The sequence below is a fragment of the Benincasa hispida genome, chromosome 12, assembly GCF_009727055.1.
Source record: "Benincasa hispida cultivar B227 chromosome 12, ASM972705v1, whole genome shotgun sequence".
NCBI classification, from domain to species: domain Eukaryota; kingdom Viridiplantae; phylum Streptophyta; class Magnoliopsida; order Cucurbitales; family Cucurbitaceae; genus Benincasa; species Benincasa hispida.
In genome coordinates, this window is record NC_052360.1 from 45877586 (window position 1) to 45896850 (window position 19265).

The following is a 19265-nucleotide window of genomic DNA, read 5'->3' on the forward strand; positions in this document are numbered from 1 at the left end:
AAGGAAACTAGAATGCTTGGATGCAAGCCCACTAATACCCCAATTGACACAAATAATCACATAATCAAAGAAAACAATCACACAATGGTTAACAAAAATTAGTATAAAAGGCTAGTTGGAAAATTGATTTACCTAACTCACACAAAACCTGATATTTGTTTTGCAGTTAGCTTTGTAAGTCAATTTATGAACAGTCCAATAGAAGACAATATGCAAACTGTGTATAGAATACTCAAATACTTGAAAGGAACTCCAGAAGAAAGATTATACTTCAAGAAATCTAGGAGAAGAAACATTGAAATCTTAACATATGCCGATTGGGCAAGCTAAAAATTAGACAAAATATCAACTTCCGGATATTACACCTTTGTTTGGGGAAATTTAGTCACTTGGCGAAGTAAAAAACAATCTGTAGTATCCAGGAGTAGTGTCGAAGCTGAACTAAGAGCTCTAGCTCAAGGAATATGTGAAGGAATGTGGTTCAAAAGCATCCTATCTGAACTTAAAATCAAATAAGAAGAACCGATGAAGGTACACTATGATAATCAAGCTACTATAAGTATCGTCAAAGACTCAGTCCATCATGATCACATAAAACGTGTGGATATTGATCGGCACTTTATTAAGGAAAGAATAGAAAACAAAAGCATCTCCTCAACTACATGCCTACCAAGAGACAAATTGTTGACATACTTATAAAAGCCCTATTCAAAAATATGTTTGAAGACTTAAAAACCAAGTTGGACTTAATCAACATATACTGCCCAGCTTGAGGGGGAGTGTTGAATATGGAAAGTCTTCTACTTCCCTTGTCCATTTGAAATTTATTCCTTGTAATTTGTATTTATTCTTTCTAGTATTATTCTTACCATATTTACATTTTTTTATCGTTATAGGTCTTTGCCATATTTGGCAAATATAGTTGTGTATATAAGGGATGCTCCCTCTTGTAAAAGATGTAGAAAAAATATTGAGAAAAGTTCAGAATTACAACAAACACATCATGACGGTTGTTAAAAACACATAAGAGAAAAGCACAAAATGAATAACTCAAGAACAAAACACAGAGATAGGCAACCCACTTCAATGCAATATCGCCTACGTCTAAGGCGCAGAGTGTCTGAGAAATATAACTTCACCAATATAGTATTAAGCGATTACAACATTATACTTATCTATAAATAAAGGAATGTTATAGAGACACCTGTAAAGCTTAACCCCTCGAATGATCACCTATGCTCCTCCTGTTGGGGTTGATGTCCTAAATCTCGTAGGATCCTGTAGTTTGTAAACACCTGTATGAACAAACAATTTTGTGATTTATAATGTGAGATATTTTATTCAAGTCTGCCTATGAAATATGAGATATTTTTTAACTAAGATCTCTGGTTATCGTTGTAATTTAAGCATGTATGTGGAGACATACAAGTGGATTGTGCTTTAAGTGATAACCTAAATGGTTTGTAGTATATGGATAAATGAGGGAAACCTTATCTTGGTGACGCTATGAGTATGGCCCGCTTTGTAGATGTTACAAGTGTTGTAAAGTGCTACAAATGATCTGATCCTGACCGTTCGTGTATTAGACATACGAGCAGGGATGCTCTACACAAATGAGTTTGTATAAGACCGGACCACGAAATGTTAGTCTCGCTATATAACGTCGTTCATGACAGAGACTTTCATTTCACAAGGATGACCATAGGTAACATGACTTTAATCCTGAGTGAGTTGTGAACTCTTGCCTATGAGGGCGGTCCTTTGATTTGTATGGGTGCGAGTGGCCAGATCGCCGACTCAAACCTACCACTGGGATTCGTCCGATTAGGAAGCTAGGAACTCAGTTATACAAGATGGAATTCACTCTTTCCTCGAAGCATGGGTAAGTAGATAAATTTCTCCCTTAAGGGCTAATTCAGGAGCTCGAACAATGTGACGCCACACCTTCCCTTGGCCCGAGAAGGGTCTACTCATAGTGGGACTATGATGTATTGTTCATTAGAGGAATCAGTGGTACTTAAGGAGTTAAATGTAATTACAGGGGCAAAACGGTAAATTGGCCTAGTTGTACTTACGATCGATTTGTGAAGGGTCATCGTACTGTTGATTGGTTATATCCAATGGACACAGAAATATATCTGTGTGCGAAGAGTGCAGTTGTTGATCTTTAGTGGAATGCCCGACCGTTAATTGATGGTGGATATCGTGATTAAAGAGTTTAGTCAGTTATTTACATACTGTTGGAGCTTCAAGCTACAGGTCCATAAGGTCCTCTTGGTAGCTCAATAGATTCATATTGAGAATCAGTTTTGGGTTAGTTTGAAATGTTCAAATTAACAAGATGGAATTTGATTATATACAATATAATTAAATTAATTAAATTATATGTGATATAGTTGATATAATGTATTTGATACATTATTTGATTGGAGGAATTAATATAAATATGATTTATATTAAATGTCATAAAGGAGAAAAAGAACTATGGTTTATGTGTTGCATATGATGGGATATAGGTTATAAATATAATATGATAAATTAGTTATTATATTTATTTATAATAAATTAATTATAAGATAATTGGTTTTGGTTTTCTCCAATAACCGACTTAGTGGTTGGTTATGGACAGTTTATGGTAACCGGTGGGATAAAGTGAAAATAGTTTTCATTTTGTCAGAACAAACATAGCACGAGTAAAAGGCATCAAGTTATACGATAGCTTGGTTGAGAGAGTTAACGATCGATCGAGGATACTATACAATAGTCACTCACTCGTTAAACAATCGAGTACACAAGTCTATACGATAGACTTCTTCCTTCTCCCACTTATTCGATCATCTACCCGATCGTCTAGTTCCCCCATCCCTCTTCCAAATCCATACAGAACCCACACCTCCTGGATTCTCACACTAAGAATACCAAGGTAGCCTCGTGGTAGTGTCGAGTTTCTGTTCGAAGGTCGAGGATCGAGTTTCACTCATTGCTGATTGAGAATTTTCCAGAGGCGTGTTGCATTCGTGTTATTGGACGTGTTGTTGAGTTCGATCAAGGAAATAATAGAAGGAAAGATTCTTCAAAGGTATGTTTACTCGATCTCTTTGTATTTTATCTTAGAAGCATGTTGTAATTTAGTCCTTGATGCATAACTGTTCTGTTTGATTGTAAATGTTCATGTTCTTTCACAATGGGGTTTGGAACGATATGCTTCCGCTCATTGGTTCTCTAGTTTTAGAGTTCCTACACCTTCTAGATGCGAGATTCCCTCTCATTGAAACTTAGGCTCCCACTAAGTATGTCAATACTAGTAAAGAATCACTTAGGCTCCCCTGAAGTGTGAGACTTCCTTTCAAAGTGTCTTAGGCTCCTCCTAAGTATGAGACTCCCTCTCACCAAAATTTTATCTTTCCTTCTTCAAGTGAAGACCACGTCACTTGATGTACTTAGTTCCCCCTAAGTTTTAAAATTCCTTCCTAAGTTGTAGCATAACGATTCAACAAGAACTTGAGAAAAATTCAAGAACATAGCAGCACAACCTTCACATATGTAAGATTGACACATTTGTAATTTTTTTTGCACAATCACAAGAACAATGACTTCAATATTTCTTTGAAACATCCCACTCTTAAATAAATGCCACATTCCTTAAATATGCATAGTGGGAAAAAGGTAAGGAGACAACCCTAAACAAATTCGACAACACTCAGAAAAGAAAACAAAGAGGGTAGAAGTAACAACCAGTAGTTACCAAATAAGGAAAGAAAATACTATGCAAAATTAACAATTCAACTAGCAACATCCTGTCTAAAACTGCAATTGCAAAGACATACTAAAAGAACATTCAAGAGATAAAATGACAAACCATTTCGAGAACCGCCAATAACAACAGTCTTAAACAAATATATAACCAACACCAAATTCAAGTCTCTAACATAAATCAAAGGTGAAAAGTGTAGGCTAAATTATACCAAATACCCATAATATTTGTATGTGTAAAAAATATCTTTGAACTTTAAATAATTTTAAACATACCCTTACACTTCAAAAAAAAAAAGTTCAATTGCAAAGACATACTAAAAGACAATTCATAGATATTTGGTGTTTAGCCTGTGAATTTTATGAGATTTTAGTTATTAGTTATATAAATTTACATATTTTTAATTAAAAAGAAAAAAAAAAGTTATAACCCGACAACCCAACCTATCCCATCCCAAATTTTAAGGGTTGGGTTGGGTTGGGTTCGAGATTTTATTTGGGTTGCCAATCCAACCAACCTGAAATTTCGGGTTGGTCCTAAAAACACCCTCAACCCAACCCAACCCAACCTATGTACGCCGCTAGTTATATGTAATATATTTTATAGTTAATAATAAATTCGGGTTGGTTCATGTTGGTTTGGATTATATTAGGTGAACCCATGCACTAATCTAACCCATAACATCTTCATTTATTTGAACCCAACCCAACCCAAATGAGTTGATAACCCAATGCAAACTACACGGGTTGGGTTGGATTTTTCTGGGTCATCGGGTTTCTTAAACACCCCTAGTTTCTAAATTTAAAAAATGTGGATATTTATATAATTTATTTCAAAATTAGTTATTTTGGAACTCAAGAAAACTTCAAATAAATTGATCACTATACCAATGCTTTTAAACTTTTTTTTTGTTTTATAATTTAGAGTTATTTATGTAACGGGATATTAATGATTTTTGTTTATGTTGTAATAGTAAAGATATTTTAAAACTTTTTAAAATTTAAGTGTATTTTTATATATTTGAAAGTTTAGGACCATTTTCTAAATAAATCATTAACGATTTCAATCCAAAACTAATCATAAATGTATTTAAAACTTTTTTTGACCTGGATTTTTTTTAATAATTTAACTAAAAATGTAAAGCTTGCGAAAAAAGGAAATTGCTTTGTTGAAAAAAGAAGAAAGAAGAAAGAAATTATATCTAACATTTGTGCCGCATGTGAGATTTCCCGGGAAATGAAATTTAGCAGCGATGAACAGAAGTTTAGAAGAAAAATTGTGATCCGCTTCAGCTCACTCCATTCTTTGATTGTTTCTGTGTGTAGATTCTTTTATATAAGTTGCTGCAAATTTCTCCTGCAATTTAATATTACTAAATTCTTGTTTTCTCCATCCGTTGATACTTTCCGGTAAACGACGGAAAATGGACATGGTCATAACGGGAATTAGACCTCACGCGTAAGGATTTAATTAAACCCCTCTTGGGAAGTCAAAAAAATATCCCTTGAGATGGAATCAAAGTCTTCGTTCTTCGATTCAAGGTATCTCTCTCAACCCCTTCATTTTAATTATTAACTTTCATTGGTTGGTTGGTTGATTGGGAGCATTTATTTAAGCCCCACTTGATTGCTTCTAGATTACAATCCAAGGGTGAAATCAGAGTTTGAATTTTCTCCCTTGGTGGCCAGACCAGTGTTTATACTTTGCCGCTTCTTCCCTGTTTCTTCCTTTCTCCTGTTCTTCCGCATTTCTCTGCCTTTTTTTGATAGGTTGTTTAAGGAAGTTTAGTGGGTTTTCGTTTGAATTGCCATTTAGCTCTTTCTTCCATTCATTGGCTTCAGCTTTTGTGTGATAACTGTTTCTGGGGTTTGACTCAGAGCATTGCCACTTTGATTTTCCTGTTTCTGGGGATTTGAAATTCGTATTTTGGGTTTTTTTCCCCCTATTGGGGTGTTACTGCTGGACATAAATAACCTGCCATTTATCGTTGGAAACTTGTTTTTACCAGGAGGAACTTACATGTTTCAAGTTGGTTTAGTTTGAAGACTTGGGGAATTTCAGCTGGGGCTGAAAGTGGCGGTCTGTATTGGTGTTTGACTAAATTTTGTGTTGGTCCTGGAGAAAATGAGGACTGAAAACCGAAAGAGGAAGCTGCGCCTAAGCAAGATCTATTCATTTGCTTGTGGAAGAGCATCATTGAAAGATGAAGATCATTCACAAATTGGGATGCCCGGGTTCTCCCGGGTGGTTTTCTGTAATGATCCTGATTGTTTGGAGGTTCGAATGCGTAATTATGTTAACAATTCCATCAGGTCTACAAAGTATACACCCATCAATTTTTTGCCCAAGTCCTTGTTTGAGCAGTTCAGAAGGGTGGCTAATTTTTACTTCTTGGTTGCTGGAATACTAGCCTTCACTCCTCTTGCTCCTTTTACTGCTGTCAGCGCAATTATCCCTCTTATTGCAGTCATTATCGCGACTATGATTAAAGAAGGTATTGAAGATTGGCGACGACAGGCACAGGTAACAATTGTTCTCTATTTTATTTGGTTTCATAATCTATATGCATGTTTGTATGTAGATAGTTAACTAGGTATGATTAACTTCGATATTTTTGTAAATATTATCCAGTTTATTATGCATAATGTGCTGAAATATAAGGAAATATCTCTAAGGATGAAAAAGATACTGCTGAACATAAAATAGTCCTCTAGTTTTATTTTCTTTAATGTTAAGATGGAAAAACCTTTTTAAATCTGTTAGGCATCCAAGCTCCTTGAGCAGCAGAAATCAAACAACACAAGAAATAGCCGAACGAGTCCCAAATATCTCAGCAACACTGTTGTGTTGAGACTTCTTCGATATACAGTGATGTTATGAATCCACAATTGAAAACTAAGGATCTTCCCAAATTGGAACTACTGGAAAATCCCTGTACACTCTGTAGAGAGAGAGCTGGTTCTTCCTGCTCATAGACACCAGACTAGTCAGAAAATACCTACTTCCCATTGTCCCCCAAACACCCTTTACTCTCTCACGATCCCAGACTGAGCCCACTTAATCGTTTTCCCTGCCATTCCCCATTTTACTTCTCCTAGAATATGTCGTCTTGATGATAGGAGGTCTCCCAAAATCCTAACTAGTCTTCTAAAGAAAAATTCTTTTTATGACAATGACTGGTCCGATCAGATCTTCTGGAAATTTTAGTTCAATTTGAGGCAATATTAAGGATGCTATAAATACTATGATATATTAAATATATGATATTCCAAATTCTCCTCATGCTGTAGTCAATTGAGCTATTTTCTTCCTTAAGTATGGTCGAAGTCAGTTTAGCTATTTTCTTCCTTAAGTATGGTCGAAGTCAGTTTTCTCATTTAACTTTGTATATAATTGAAAATTACTTTGAACTGTTTTGAGTGGAAAAAGTTTCCAATATTTTTTAATTAAAAAAATGAATGTTGTGACATACAATGAAGATGATGTCATTTATTTCAAAACGTATTGAAATAAACATTTATTATTGTTGTTGTTATTATTATTATTATTATTTTATTATTTTATTATTTTACTCTTAGAATTTTATGTCGTATGAAATAATATTTGTTAAGTTTAAGTGAAAAATTGGAATAAAATTTAAAGAAGTTGAGATGAAAATTTTTAAAGACAAATCTGTAAGAGGGTAAGAATAAATTTGTGGGGCAAAAAGAAAATTGCCTAGTTCTCTGGTACCTGGGTGTAAGTGTTCCTGTTAGGATCAACCTACGTGGAAAGTATGTGCTTTATCCTTTACATTTATAAACATTGTAGGAGTGTATGAGGAGAAATATTTTTGTGTTGGGTCTATTATTATAATAAATCAAAATATGATCTCTCTTCCTGGATCAAATCTATATTTTACCCATTTCAAAAGAAATCGCTATTTTCCATGGAAGATATACAATTGATTTTTAGTTAGTTAGCCTTTTCAACTAATTGTAATAATAATAAAGTGGCATGCCCTTCCTTGCTGAAGTAAGAATTAATTTGTTATTCACAGTTTGTAATGAATCATGATAAAATAATAGACTGTTCTTTGTCAATCTTTGCACTTCCTTGATTTTTTGAGTGGGTGTTTATCCAGGATATTGAGGTAAATAATAGAAAGGTTAAGGTTCATCGAGGCAATGGAGTCTTTGATTTTACTGAATGGAAAACTTTGAGGGTCGGAGATATAATGAAGGTTGAAAAGGATCAATACTTTCCAGCCGACCTTCTTTTAATTTCATCATGCTATGAGGATGGAATCTGTTACGTAGAAACGATGAACCTTGATGGGGAAACAAATCTGAAGGTAAAGCAAGCATTGGATGTAACTGCATTTGCAAATGAGGATTCTAGCTTCCGTGATTTTAAGGCTACAATCAAATGTGAAGACCCAAATGCAAATCTTTATACCTTTGTTGGAAGCATGGACTTTGAAGAGCAACAATATCCACTTTCTCCACAAAATCTTCTCCTGAGAGACTCCAAACTCCGAAACACAGAATATATATACGGGGTTGTTGTCTTTACTGGTCAAGATTCAAAGGTTATTCAAAATTCTACTGATCCGCCTTCCAAGAGAAGCAAAGTTGAGAAGAAGATGGATAAAATCATATATCTTCTGTTTTGCATTCTATTCATGCTGGCATTTATTGGATCTATAGTCTTTGGCGTCATGACTAAAGATGATCTGAAAAATGGGAGGACAAAGAGATGGTATCTTAGACCAGATGATTCTACTATTTTCTTTGATCCCAAGAATGCACCAGGTGCTGCAATTTTTCACTTTCTGACTGCACTGATGTTGTATAACTACTTTATCCCTATATCATTGTATGTTTCTATTGAAATTGTCAAAGTTCTTCAGAGTATCTTCATCAATCAAGACATTCACATGTACTATGAAGAAGCTGACAAACCAGCACATGCCCGCACCTCCAATTTGAATGAGGAACTTGGTCAAGTTGACACTATACTCTCTGACAAGACTGGCACTTTGACCTGTAACTCAATGGAGTTTATCAAGTGTTCTGTGGCCGGAACAGCTTATGGCAGTCGTGTCACTGAAACTGAGAGAGCTATGGAAGGCAGAAATGGTATGCCAATGCTTAATGGTAATGGCAATGGAAATATCTATAAGCACAATGAGGATGCTACAGATACAAATCCCTCTGTGAAAGGCTTTAATTTTAAGGACAAAAGGATTATGAATGGAAACTGGGTTAATGAACCTCATGCAGATGTCATTCAGAAGTTCTTCCGCCTCCTTGCAACTTGTCATACAGCTATTCCTGATGTGGATGAAAACACAGGAAAGGTTTCGTATGAAGCTGAATCGCCAGATGAAGCAGCATTTGTAATTGCTGCCAGAGAAGTTGGTTTTGAATTCTACCAGAGGACACAGACAAGTATATCAATTCGTGAATTGGATCCTAAATCTGGAAGGAAGGTCGAAAGGTTAGTCTAGCTTTGGCATTAAATTTCATTAAGAACCTCTCTTTCCTTTCCTGTTGAACAGTCAACTCTATAATATATTTTATGCGCATGCATGAAATGTGGATTAGCGTGCGTGCCTGATTCTGATTGTTTACTGCATCTTATATGTGCTTGCATTGATAATTATGGATGGTCAGAATGTTTCTTCTCACACTGTTTCTATGTGAATTGTGGCGTTAGCAAGACTATTGCACTACTTATTAATTTTTAAATTTTGCAGGTCATATAAGCTTTTAAATGTTTTGGAGTTTAATAGCGCCCGAAAGAGGATGTCTGTCATAGTTAGAGATGAAGAAGGGAAGATACTATTACTATGCAAAGGTGCTGACAGGTATGTGAATCGTGATCATACCATCTTCATGCAAGTCCTTACATCTACTTTATGTCAATGTATCATCATAATGTGATATCCATGCAGTGTCATGTTTGAGAGGCTTGCGAAGAATGCTACCAAATTTGAAGAGAAAACGAAGGAGCATATCAATGAATATGCTGATGCAGGCCTACGGACCTTGGTACTTGCTTATCGTGAACTTGATGAGGAGGAATACAAGGAATTTGATGGGAAATTCTATGAAGCGAAGAATTCAGTTAGTGCAGAGAGAGACTCAATGATTGATAAAGTAACAGATCGCATTGAAAGGAATTTAATTCTTCTTGGTTCCACAGCAGTTGAGGACAAGCTTCAAAATGGGGTGAGTGGAATGCTTAGGTTTATCAATGGTTTACCATTTTTCTTGACACTGTGATTTGGGGGTGACCTAATGAAGGATTCCCTCCATTGGAGGTTTGAGAGGGTCAGAATATGTTTTACTCTTCTATATTTGAGTCCTTGTTCCCTTCCATCCTTTTTCGTAAGCCTCTTACTTTCTTGACTCTGATATCATTGGACTTGAAATTGAACCTTTTCCACATTTCCACTGTGCTTACTAGGTCCCTGAATGCATAGACAAACTTGCTCAAGCTGGGATTAAGATCTGGGTTTTGACTGGGGACAAGATGGAGACTGCAATCAATATTGGGTATGGCTTTCTAAATAATAAAATTTCCTTCATGTTGGTGACAAATATTTTTACTCACCCAAGACTGGAAATTTGCAGTTTTGCTTGTAGTTTGCTTAGACAAGGAATGAAACAGATTATTATCACTCTGGAGACACCAGAAATTCAAGCCTTAGAAAGGACGGGAGACAAGGATCTGATCACTAAGGTAAATCTATATACAGGCCACGGCCTCTTATTACCTGCATAATGAATTTTAGTTATTCTATTATTATTATTTTTTAGTTCACCATTATGCGGAGTGACAGATTTGAACCTTTGATTTATTGGTCAAGGATTCATGTTTTATATCAATTGAGCTATGTTCATGTTAGCTATTTTATTATTTTATTATCTTGATTGAAGAGTCTAATGTGAACTGGCGGACTGGCGGTCTACTCCATTTTTATTTTTTTACAATGCCATTAGCTTTTGACAAAAAGGCAAAAATGAAAACCCAAACATACAGGAAATAGGCCTAAGAATGTCAGCACTTAACTTTAATATCCTGAATTATAGCAGCATTTTTGTTTATGTTAGGAAACGTTAATATAAAAATAGTTCCAATTTTTGGTAACTTTGCTGTGTAGTATGGAATATACATGTTGAATCTAGTTTTTCTTTACTGAGGAAGTGATGGAGCTGTAGTGTTGGAACTGAGAGGAAGTTTCACAACGTGGTTCTACATAGTTTAAATGGTTAAATTGATAGCATGTTCTTAGGATTTCTGATGATCTTTTAGGCATCAAAAGAAGGTATTGTCCACAAGATAACTCGGGCAAGATCTCAGCTCACTGCATCAAGTGGAAGCTCTGAGGTTTATGCATTGATAATTGATGGGAAATCACTTACTTATGCTCTAGAGGATGATGTGAAGAATGCATTCCTTGACCTTGCAATTGGATGTGCGTCTGTTATTTGTTGTCGCTCATCTCCAAAGCAAAAGGCAACGGTAATTGTTTAGATCTCTATCTCAATGTTTGAAAGCGTCATTTCAAATTTCATTGTCTCAACAATGTGGAAATAAAATTCAGGTCACTAAGTTGGTTAAACTTGCAACGGGGAAAACAACATTAGCAATTGGTGATGGTGCAAATGATGTTGGGATGCTTCAAGAAGCAGATATTGGAGTTGGAATCAGTGGTGCCGAAGGGATGCAGGCATGAACGCACCTATTATGCTATTTGTGCCAAGTTATTTACTTTAGCCTTTTGTTCTGTATCTAATATTTTCTGTTGCATTTCGTCACATTTGATCACCTCAGGCAGTCATGTCGAGTGATATTGCAATTGCTCAGTTCAGATATTTGGAGCGTCTTCTACTTGTGCATGGACATTGGTGTTACAGGAGATTATCATCAATGGTAATTCCATTCACCAAGATGGATACTCCGACTTTCATATATAAAACTTTTAGTCAAATCTTATTTTCAGAAAGTAATTTTTCTCTCTTCTAACATCTCTTATTTGCCGGCTTTTCTTTTTGGCAGATTTGCTACTTTTTCTACAAGAATTTCACATTTGGTTTTACGCTTTTCTTATATGAGGCATACGCTTCGTTCTCTGGACAACCTGCATATAACGACTGGTTTATGTCACTCTACAACGTCGTGTTCTCATCTCTGCCAGTTGTGGCTCTCGGGGTGTTTGACCAAGACGTGTCTGCAAGATACTGCCTCAAGGTAAAAATGTGCCATTCTTTTTCCTGGTTTTGTGGGGGGGCTATTAATTCCTAGTTCTATAGTATGCATGTATGCATTATATATACACCTAGAAGACCATTGCAAAATAATAATAATTATACATTATGAATTCTCAGCACCCTTTGAAGGTTGAGGATCCCATACTGAAAAATTCTAGGAACCTCACATTCTTTATAAAATAGATGGGTCATTTCTCTCATTGCCAATTGATTTTTTGAGATGGAGTCTTATGTTATCTAATATGGTATCAGAGCTCATAAAATCCAAACGGGTATTTGGTCTAATAAAAAAAAAAAAAAAAAAATTGGGATCCGATCAATAATGGTGAATCCAAAAGAGGTACCATCTTGAGGGGACATGTTGAGGATCTCACCTTGAAAAATTCAATGGACCTCACACTCTTTATAAGATAGATTGAAGACTCCTCTCATACCATTTGGTTTCGATAAGACCTCATATTATCTAATATTGAAAATTTAAGTCTGAAATAAACTAAAACTAAGCTTACATCTCACTTTATCTTTAAAAGATAGTTTCCGGTCTGATCGACGTATTCTAAACCCTTGCATTTGATGTGGCAGTTTCCTATGTTGTACCAACAAGGTGTGCAGAATGTCCTGTTCAGCTGGGTTAGGATACTCGGCTGGATGTTTAATGGTCTGTGTAGTGCGTTGATCATTTTCTTTTTCTGCACAAGTGGAATGCAGCATCAAGCATTTAATCCCGAAGGGAAAACCGTGGGGAGGGATATTCTCGGAGCAACGATGCTGTCATGTGTTGTTTGGGTTGTCAACTTGCAGATGGCACTCTCTGTTAGCTACTTCACTTTGTTACAACATATTTTCATCTGGGCTTCAATCCTTATCTGGTACCTTTTTCTGATGATATATGGAGCCTTTCCTGCCAGCATTTCGACAAATGCATATCGCGTGTTTCTCGAAGCCCTTGCTCCTGCTGCATCTTATTGGGTTCTCCTGATATTTGTGGTGATCTCTACTCTCACTCCATTCTTCATATACTCAGCATTACAGTTGAATTTCTTTCCCATGTACCATGAAAAAATACAATGGATAAGGCACGATGGTCAGGGGCAGATAGATGATCCCGAGTTTGTCAATATGGTCAGGCAAAGCTCGTTGAGACCAACAACTGTGGGCTTCACTGCTCGGTTGGCAGCCAGAATAAGAAGAGAAAAATCATAGTATGTTCTTTCTCAGAGATGCAGATTGATTGCTGTATGTTTATATTTGGAAGTTGCTACATTGACTGATTTGTACAGATGCATCAATCTGCTTTGTGATGCAATGATTGGAAAGTTATTATTCTTGGCTTCCTCGTAAGGAAGGATTTTGTTCAAAATTATCATGTACTTTGTACAATAGACAGCTCAGAGATCAGCTATAGTTCATGTCTTTATGCCAGAATAATCAGCTGCCCTCCTTGTGGTTCTTTAATTTTATTTCAATATAATTTTTTTCCTCATAGATTCACAGACTATTCAAAGTTTGTGCCTCTCCCCCTCCCTCATATACAAAAGAAAGGGGAAAAAAAGAAAGAAAAGAAAAGAAAGAAAAAAAGGTTTATGTACTAGGTTATGCCTTTCTTCCTCTCTTTGCTTATGTTAGTTATTTCTAATGTATTGGTCACTTTTTTCAGGAAAACAGCAGGAAATGAAGAATGGATATAAATAGAGAAATAGAAAGGCCATCTCATGTAGAAGGAATTACTTGAATTAATTGATACTGTACATTTGTAGGACTATATTGCTGTTCATCTCTGCAGGAACCTGAAATTGAATTACCATGTCCCCAAAAGCTTCCAAAACCAAACTCTCCTTTCTCATGCAAATCCTGCATAACCTTCTCAATCTCTTCCATACAACTCAAGCCCAACCCATTTTCTTCACTTCTCATACATCTTCCATTACTAATTCCTTTAAGCTTATCTCTATAATCACTACCCTTTTCTTTCCCTACCATCTTTTCCTCTTTTTCTCTCATTCTTAGCCTTCTCTTTGCAAACTCTCTAGTCTTTCGAACGAGTTTCCACGGAAGCTTGAGTAACAAAAGGAGAACGATCTGCAATGCCAGGCATTGGCAGCAACAGCATATGACAATGCAGTCGGCCGCTAGCGTGTTCGTATCTTCCATGGTTGCGGAAAATGGTTGAAAGGAAGGGAGCGATGGCAAAGAAGAACATGATAAAAAAAGGAAGACATTGCTTGTTGAGGAATTAGTTCCCTGTCTTGAAAATGGATTTGGGTTAAGGGGAGGTATTAGAAAGGGTAAAGCAAAGATGATTGATATGTGGTTGGGAATGCAAAGAAAGTAGCAAAATGGAATTTTCCTTTACATCATTGCTTAACTTCAAATCTAACTTTTTCTGTAGCATCCATATGGGTTTGACAGATAAGATTTGGTAATGTTAAAGTTGAAGAGCAAGGCAAACTATATGCCTTTCCTTTTGGGGTCTCATGGACCAAGACTGCCAAATCTAAGCAAAGTCTGGATTCTAGAATCATAGAAAAATGATACTTTCCTTCATAAGCTTTCTAAGATCACCTTGATCAGCTCATGATATGTCAAAAAAAAAAAAAAAAACATGAATTATCCCAAATATCCATTTATTTGAACTTTGAAAAATATTTTCCAAAACTTTTTTTTTTCTATTAATTCGAAAACATGTGATAGTGGAGATTAGAATGAAGATTTAGAATACATGTTTTTACTAGCTATAATCTAGTTGATCATGACTATTGAGTATCTGAGAATCTAAATTTTGTTTAAGAGTTAAACATAAATATCTAAAGATAAACTAAGTGGCTTCTTGAAATTATAAAACTAATTAAAGAACAAGTAACTCTGGACTTATTAATCTTTCTTTTTTAATTTTTTTTTTATCAGAAGTGATTTTATTTTAAAATGTAAATGTTGGAATTGAATGATATCAAGAAATTGAAGATGCGCCACAAGTAATATGCATTTCAATCATTAATAATAGAGTAAGTTCTTGCATTTGAATTGGTTTTGAGTAATATTTGGTTGAATTTGTAACGTATGGTTCTTTTTATTCTTTCTTTTTGTGTACTTAATTCAAGCCTTGGAATGCATGTTCTCAAGGTTTAATCTTCAGCTTCACATTCGTTGATCTTTGTGGGTGGATATTGGCTGGATCTTGTTAAATTGGTGTTATCTCATATACAGTGCTCAAATAATTATGGAATAAATCTACTACAACCACAAGTTTTCTTTTAAAAAGTCTAAATATAGACTTAGTAAGAAGTATTTTTTAGTGAGGACTAACGTCGAACATGTGGATTTATGTTTGTTCCAACTAATCTAGTAATGATGTTCTACTCAGGTTCACAGACCAAAGTTTAACGATGTTCATATGAAGTTTCAAAATATAAAGAAAACAGAAAAATAGAAAGTTCAGTGACGATGGAAGTTGAGTGAGTGTGTACTGTGAAGAAGTAGGATGAAAATATAAGAAAAATATGTAGATGAGGGAAGTGGGATTGAGATGAATACCATCAATCTGTTGAACATAATATCAAGTTTTCGTTCATGTTCATAACCAAAGAAATCCTCCACCTTTCGGTGAGTTAGCTATACATTTCATATTTCTATGATGCATGCTTTAGGTTATTTAAACATAAAGTTGTCTTTGTCTCTAAAGCTACTTCTTATTTTGATTAATGAAATCCACAACCACTTACTCTCTCGAGTGGTTAACTATTACCACTTGATTCGATTAGTTAGATGGAATCAAGAATTAGAAATACCAATGCATTGAGCAAAATGAACTTCTACTCTTATTATGTTCGTCAGAAAGATGATAACTCACCCCAACCCACTAATGATTTAGCTACTCAGGGTAAAAGAAGAAGTAAAAGTATTATAGATGATGAAAGAGATGAGTTCATGTTTTATAAATTAAAGAATAGAATAGAGAAAAAGAAAGATGATGGAGGAAAAATAATGCACAAACTTCCAGTGACAATGTCTTGCTCAGCCTGCTTGAACTTGGGTATGCTTCTTTGCTATGCGGTAGTGGTAATGATGGATGGAGGAAGAAGATGACTCTCTCAAACTATCCAGTTCACGTCGTGAGGGTTCCAAGAAGGATTTATCTGAATTCCAAGGAAAATGAATGATTTACCACCGACTCCCCTCTATCTTTCAGGGTCACTGCTTATATAGCTAGACGCGAGAGAACATTCCCTGCCATTCAAGGTCACAACACAGACGTGTCAGACAACTTTTTCACATTGCTCGTTGCAGTTGTCGGTGGTCCCTCCATGCATTTGAGGTTACTTCACCAGCTAAGTTGAAGGAGTTGAAGGCTCAGTTGTAGGAACTAGTAGATAAAAGCTATATCAGGCCTAGTGTGTCACCTTAGGGAGCGCCAATTATATTTGTGAGGAAGAAAGATGGCACCCTTAGGTTTTGCATTGATTACAGGCAGTTGAACAAGGTAATTATACGGAATAAGTATTCATTACCTCGTATTGATGACTTGTTTTATCAACTGAGGGAAGCATCCGTGTTCTCCAAGATCGATTTGAGATCGAGTTATTGTCGGTTGAAAATTAGGGAATCAGATGTCCCTAAAATAGCTTTTCGGACTAGATATGGGCATTATCAGTTTCTGGTTAGCCATTTGGCATAACTAATGCCCCAACGATATTTATGGATTTGATGAACATGATATTTCATCCATACTTAGATCAATTTATAATTTTTTTTTATAGATGATATCCTAATTTACTCTTATAGCAGAGAAAAGCATATAGAGCATTTGAGGATAGTTTGGCAAACATTACGCGAGAAGCGGCTATATGATAAATTCAACAAATGCGAGTTCTAGCTCAACCAGGTGGTGTTTTTGAGGCACGTAGTGTCGGGCAGGTGTTAGCTTTGATCCTTAAAAGACAGAAGTTATAGTTAAGTGGAAGTATCTACCTCAGTGACATAGGTACGTAGTTTCCTCGGGTTAGCAAGTTACCACAGCAGGTTTGTAGAGAGCTTTTCAAAAATAGCCCTTCCATTAACTAGTTTAACTAGAAAGGATGTGAAGTTTGAATGTATAGATAGTTGTGAACAAAGTTTTCAAGATTTGAAGCAAAGATTGGTGAATGCACCAATCCTAACCCTTCCAATTCCAGAGAAAGAATTTAAGATTTACTCTGATGCATTTAGACAGGGGTTATGATGTGTGTTAATGCAAGATGGAAAAGTAGTAGCATATGCATCTAAACAATTGAAGAAGCATGAGGGTAACTACTCTACTCGTGATTTAGAATTAGCAGCTGTGGTATTGGCACTGAAGATTTGGAGACATTACCTATATGGTGAGAAATGTCACATCTTTACAGAACATAAGAGTTAAAAATACTTTTTTGATCAGAAGGAACTAAACCTGAGACATAGGCGATGGCTAGAGTTAATTAAAGATTATGATTTCACCATTGACTACCACCCAGGTAAAGCTAATATGGTAGTAGATGCTTTGAGCAGGATGTCGAGCTACTCTAGAGATGTGTTGAGTTCTCTAAGGGGAAGGTTATTGTAGGAACTTAGGGGAGTTAATTTAGCACTGATAGTAGACCATTTGGGAGAAATGATAGCTCATTTTCCAGGTAAGGCCTACATTAGTAGATGAGATTATCAAAGCTCAAACAACATACTCTACCTTATATAACACGTTGGGATTATTTAACTACTATGTTTATAGAAGCAATAACCGTAAATGGTCCAGAACAGTTGGAAAATATTCAAGTACCTAAAAGAGCCAGCTATTTTAGAGTAATTATGTTAGAGTTGAGTCGTAAAGCTTCTCATCTGTTATGGCTTGGCCCTTTTATGACGGACATTGGGGCATAGACTCCCTTCTTCTATATTTTTAAAGAAAGAGAATTAGCATTAGTTGAAGAAGTTAGTCAACGATAGAGATCATACTATGTTTTTTAGACAGGTTGGAACCTTGATGAAGGGATGCAGGTTATGTAATCTTAATAATGAGGTATTGAAGAATGCAATGCTAGAAGAGGCCGATAGTTCAGCATATGCTATGCACCCAGGTAGCACTATGATGTACAGGACATTAAAGAGGTCTTACTAGTAGCCTAGAATAAAAAAGGATATAACTAGTTATGTAGATAGATGCTTGATCTGTCAGCAAGTTAAGCTAGAGCATTAGAGACCTGTAGGTTTGCTTAACCCACTTCATGTACCTAAGTGGAAATGGGAACCATATGACTATGGATTTTTTTTTTTGGCCTACCCAAGACACCTAGTGGTTACGATGGTATTTGGGTGCTTGTTAATGACCAAAAGGGCAAAATTTTTGCCGATCAGAGCCACATCTATCCTTGATCAATTAACTAAAATGTATGTTGATTGAGTTATGAGCCAGTTTGGGGCTCCAATATCCATTGCATCAAACAGGGATTGTTGGAATGAAAGGGTTCACTTTGACCGTTAAGAGTAGGTAACCCATTCCCTGTGTCTTTGTTTCTTCCTGCTGCACGAGATTCGACAGTTGGGATGATTGTGCTATCACTAATATAACTCGGAATGGATAGTGGAAACTCTCTCGGGCTAGTTGTGATTGGTTGGATTCGTGTGTGGTATAGGAATAACACTTGATATTATTAGAAATACCCAGAAAATATCATTACCTCAAAGTTCTAGCCTAGTTTACAGAAGGCGTTTGGTACAAAGTTACATTTTAGTATAGCATTTCATTCACAGGTGGATGGATAGTCAGAATGAACTATCTAGACGTTGGAGGATATGTCGAAGGCTTGTGTGTTACAGTTTAAAGGAAGCTGGGATGCACACTTACCATTGATAGAATTTTCATATAATAACAATTATCACTCCAACACTGGCATGGCTCCATATGAAGCCTTGTACGGGAGACCATGTAGAACCCTAATTTGTGGAATGAGGTTGGTGAAAGACAGTTGATAGGGCCAGAGTTGGTACAAACAATATTAGAAAATGTTAAGTTAATAAGAGAAAATTTGAAAACAGCTCGAGATAGATAGAAAAGTTATGCAGATAGAAGAAGAAGAGGGCTCAAGTTTGAAATCAGAAATCAAGTATTTCTTAAGTTATCACCATGGGAAGGGATACTAAGGTTTGGCAGTAAAAGTAAGTTAAGCCCAAAATATATATGACCCTACGAGATAGTTGAATGAATCAAACCAGCAGCTTACATGTTAGCTTTACCTACTGAGTTA

The 19265-nt window shown here is 35.8% G+C and overlaps 2 protein-coding genes across 2 annotated transcripts; one reads left to right on the forward strand and one right to left on the reverse strand.

Annotated features, from left to right (window-relative positions):
- Positions 1-4977: 4977 nt before the first annotated feature.
- Positions 4978-13470, forward strand: LOC120067033 (putative phospholipid-transporting ATPase 9). Its single transcript, XM_039018407.1, has 12 exons — positions 4978-5295; positions 5763-6277; positions 7878-9235; positions 9495-9605; positions 9693-9969; positions 10208-10296; positions 10375-10483; positions 11057-11266; positions 11349-11474; positions 11579-11677; positions 11804-11995; positions 12598-13470. Exons 2-12 carry the CDS (start codon positions 5879-5881, stop codon positions 13216-13218), a joined length of 3591 nt encoding a protein of 1196 aa, XP_038874335.1. The 5' UTR covers positions 4978-5295; positions 5763-5878; the 3' UTR covers positions 13219-13470.
- Positions 13471-13663: 193 nt separating this feature from the next.
- Positions 13664-14584, reverse strand: LOC120067034. Its single transcript, XM_039018408.1, has one exon. It carries the CDS (start codon positions 14164-14166, stop codon positions 13726-13728), a length of 441 nt encoding a protein of 146 aa, XP_038874336.1. The 5' UTR covers positions 14167-14584; the 3' UTR covers positions 13664-13725.
- Positions 14585-19265: the final 4681 nt, after the last annotated feature.